We start from the raw sequence: 3612 nt of genomic DNA on the forward strand, positions 1-3612 counted from the left end.
TTTCTATCATGGACACGATTCCATGCTAGTTTAAGACTCAATCCAATTGTTGGGTTTTGGCCAATGACCTGTGTCTAGTACTTCTGGATTACCTTGGTGGATTTCTCCCCTCCAGGACTCTGACTGGATACCCCCCTAGGAAATTTGTTTTAGAAGAGAGTTTAGTTCTGTTCTAAGAGTTGGACTGTGAAGAAGGCTGAGTGCTGAAGAATTGATGCTTTTGAACTGTGGTGTTGGAGAAGACTCTTGAGAGTCCCTTGGACTACAAGGAGATCCAACCAGTCCATTCTAAAGGAGATCAGTCCTGGGATTTCTTTGGAAGGAATGATGCTAAAGCTGAAACTCCAGTACTTTGGCCACCTCATGCGAAAAGTTGACTCATTGGAAAAGACTCTGATGCTGGGAGGGATTGGGGGCAAGAGGAGAAGGGAACGACAGAGGATGAGATGGCTGGATGGCATCACTGACTCGATGGACATGAGTCTGAGTGAACTCCGGGAGTTGGTGATGGACAGGGAGGCCTGGTGTGCTGCGATTCACGGGGTTGCAAAGAGTCGGACACGACTGAGCGACTGATCTGATCTGATCTATTCAAGACATTACTAGAAGGGATTCTCTCACCTGTCCAGTTAATAATACCTGCTCTGACTCTGGCCATAGATTTAAGTTTTCTCTTAGGGACACTCAAACTCAATCAGAGTGACAAGCTGAGTCTCAATCAAAAAAACCTGTAACCTCTCTCTACTGAAAGGAAAACTGCCGCAATTATGGGATGGATCTATATGGTTAACACCAGGCCTATGGTCATTTAAGTTTAAAAGTTCCTCTGTGTTGGGAGCAAGTAAATCATACCAAGAACGATCACCCTAGTAATATTGTGAAACTAGGCTGAGTGCCTTATGAACTATGCCTACTACCACCCTTAGAGAGGGCGAGTGGTAAGGAACTCAGTGGATTTGTGGTACTCATTTATGTCTTGGTTTCTAACCGGATGGATAGGAAGGTGTAGCCTGGTATTCCCATGGACTCAAGGTCGTATACGTAACAAGTCAGAGGTAACTCGAGACGATCTTAACATTGATGTGAGCTTGATGAGTTAAGATATCTGTATTCTGGATGCGGGCGCGCAAGGCGGCAGGGGATGTTTCCGGTCGTGTTGGTGGTCTGGCTTGAGTTGGGGCGGCAGTGACTGCGGGGGCGGGGGAGGAGGAGGAGGGAAGATGGAAACGATTCTGGAGCAGCAGCGGCGCTATCATGAGGAGAAGGAACGGCTTATGGATGTCATGGCCAAAGAGATGCTCACTAAGAAGTCCACGCTCCGGGACCAGATCAATTCTGACCACCGCACACGGGCCATGTAAGATAGGTATATGGAAGTCAGTGGGAATCTGAGGGATTTGTATGACGACAAGGATGGGTTACGAAAAGAGGAGCTCAATGCCATTTCAGGACCCAATGAGTTTGCTGAATTCTATAATAGACTCAAACAAATAAAGGAATTCCACCGGAAGCACCCAAATGAGATCTGTGTTCCAATGTCAGTGGAATTTGAGGAACTCCTAAAGGCGCGAGAGAATCCAAGTGAAGAAGCACAAAATTTGGTGGAGTTCACAGATGAAGAGGGATATGGTCGTTACCTGGATCTTCATGACTGTTACCTCAAATACATTAACCTGAAGGCCTCTGAGAAGCTGGATTATATCACTTACCTGTCCATCTTTGACCAGTTGTTTGACATTCCTAAAGAAAGGAAGAATGCCGAGTACAAGAGATATCTGGAGATGCTGCTTGAAAACCTTCAGGATTACACAGATAGAGTGAAGCCTCTCCAAGATCAGAATGAACTTTTTGGGAAAATTCAGAATGAGTTTGAGAAGAAGTGGGAGAATGGTACTTTTCCTGGATGGCCGAAAGAGACAAGCAGTGCCCTGACCCATGCTGGAGCCCATCTTGACCTCTCTGCATTCTCCTCCTGGGAGGAGTTGGCCTCCCTGGGTCTGGACAGATTGAAATCTGCACTCCTAGCTTTAGGCCTGAAGTGTGGAGGGACCCTAGAAGAGCGAGCCCAGAGGCTATTCAGCACCAAAGGAAAGTCCCTCGAGTCACTTGACACCTCCCTGTTTGCCAAAAATCCCAAGACAAAGGGCACCAAGCGAGACACTGAGAGGAACAAAGACATTGCTTTCCTTGAAGCCCAGATATACGAATATGTAGAGATTCTTGGGGAGCAGTGACATCTCACTCATGAGAATGTGCAACGCAAGCAGGCAAGAACTGGAGAAGAGCGGGAAGAGGAAGAGGAAGAGCAGATCAGTGAGAGTGAAAGTGAAGATGAAGAGAATGAGATCATTTACAACCCCAAAAACCTGCCCCTGGGCTGGGATGGCAAACCCATTCCTTACTGGTTGTATAAGCTTCATGGCCTAAATATCAACTATAACTGTGAGATTTGTGGAAACTATACCTACCGAGGTCCTAAGGCTTTCCAGAGGCACTTTGCTGAATGGCGCCATGTTCACGGCATGAGGTGTTTGGGCATCCCAAATACTGCCCACTTTGCTAATGTGACACAGATTGAAGACGCGGTCTCCTTGTGGGCCAAGCTGAAACTGCAGAAGGCATCAGAACGATGGCAGCCTGACACTGAGGAAGAATATGAAGACTCCAGTGGGAATATTGTGAATAAGAAGACGTACAAGGATCTGAAAAGACAAGGACTGCTCTAGTGTTTGGGGATGTGTCTCAGCCGTGGGCCTTGCCCAGGCTTCCCTAAGATCTGCTTTTTCTATTTCTCCCAATCAAATGCTCCTAAAGACTCTTTGCTACTTAGTCTTACGGACTAGCATGCATCTTGTAGAAACAAGGCATGCTGGCAGATTGCAGCGTTGAGATGTGTTTTATCTTTGTTTTATATTAAAGAAGATTCCGTTGGAAAATTAAAAAAAAAAAAAAAGATATCTGTATTCTACCAGTAAGAGCATTTAGCAGATATTTTTGTTGTTGTTGTTGTTCCTTCAATGTGATTGGAGGATGTTATTGGCCATATCAAAGCCTTAACAACTTTCATAAGCTTTAGATGGTAGTAACTGGGCTATTAGCCTATCGAATTCTGAGATCTCTATGATGAGAAAGGCGGTGCTACAAAACTGCAAGGCCCTTAACACATTACAGCATCTCAGGGAGGTACTTGTACTATAATTCAAACAGAATGCTCTTTTCATACCTGACGAATCTTGGCTCAGACGGTAAAGAATCCGCCTGTAATGTGGGAGACATGGTTCAATCCCTGGATTGGGAAGATCCCCTGGAGAAGGTAATGGCAACCCACTCCAGTATTCTGGCCTGGAGAATTCTATGGACAGAGGAGCCTGGCTGGCCAAAGTCCATGGGGTCGCAAAGAGTAGGACATGACTGAGCGACTTTTACTTAATGTAACACATTTGATGAGCCATATGAAAAAATCAGATTTTTGCCTTAAGTGACCCATTCCCTAGTCTTGACGACCTTTTAAAAAACTGGTTTGGCGTGGGAGGCTCATGGTTGAAATATTTACTTATAATTCCATGAATGTTATTAATGATATATGTATTTTGCCTATTTTACAAGATTATT

The 3612-nt window shown here is 45.2% G+C and overlaps 1 protein-coding gene across 1 annotated transcript; it reads left to right on the forward strand.

Moving 5' to 3' along the window:
* Nucleotides 1-1148: 1148 nt before the first annotated feature.
* LOC102398482 (splicing factor 3A subunit 3-like) lies at nt 1149-2937 on the forward strand. Its single transcript, XM_044926102.2, is given in 1 exon segment — nt 1149-2937. A coding segment is annotated over 1 exon segment (1506 nt). The 5' UTR covers nt 1149-1220; the 3' UTR covers nt 2727-2937.
* The last annotated feature ends 675 nt before the right edge of the window (nt 2938-3612 follow it).

The sequence above is a fragment of the Bubalus bubalis genome, chromosome 12 (assembly GCF_019923935.1).
Source record: "Bubalus bubalis isolate 160015118507 breed Murrah chromosome 12, NDDB_SH_1, whole genome shotgun sequence".
NCBI classification, from domain to species: Eukaryota; Metazoa; Chordata; class Mammalia; order Artiodactyla; family Bovidae; genus Bubalus; species Bubalus bubalis.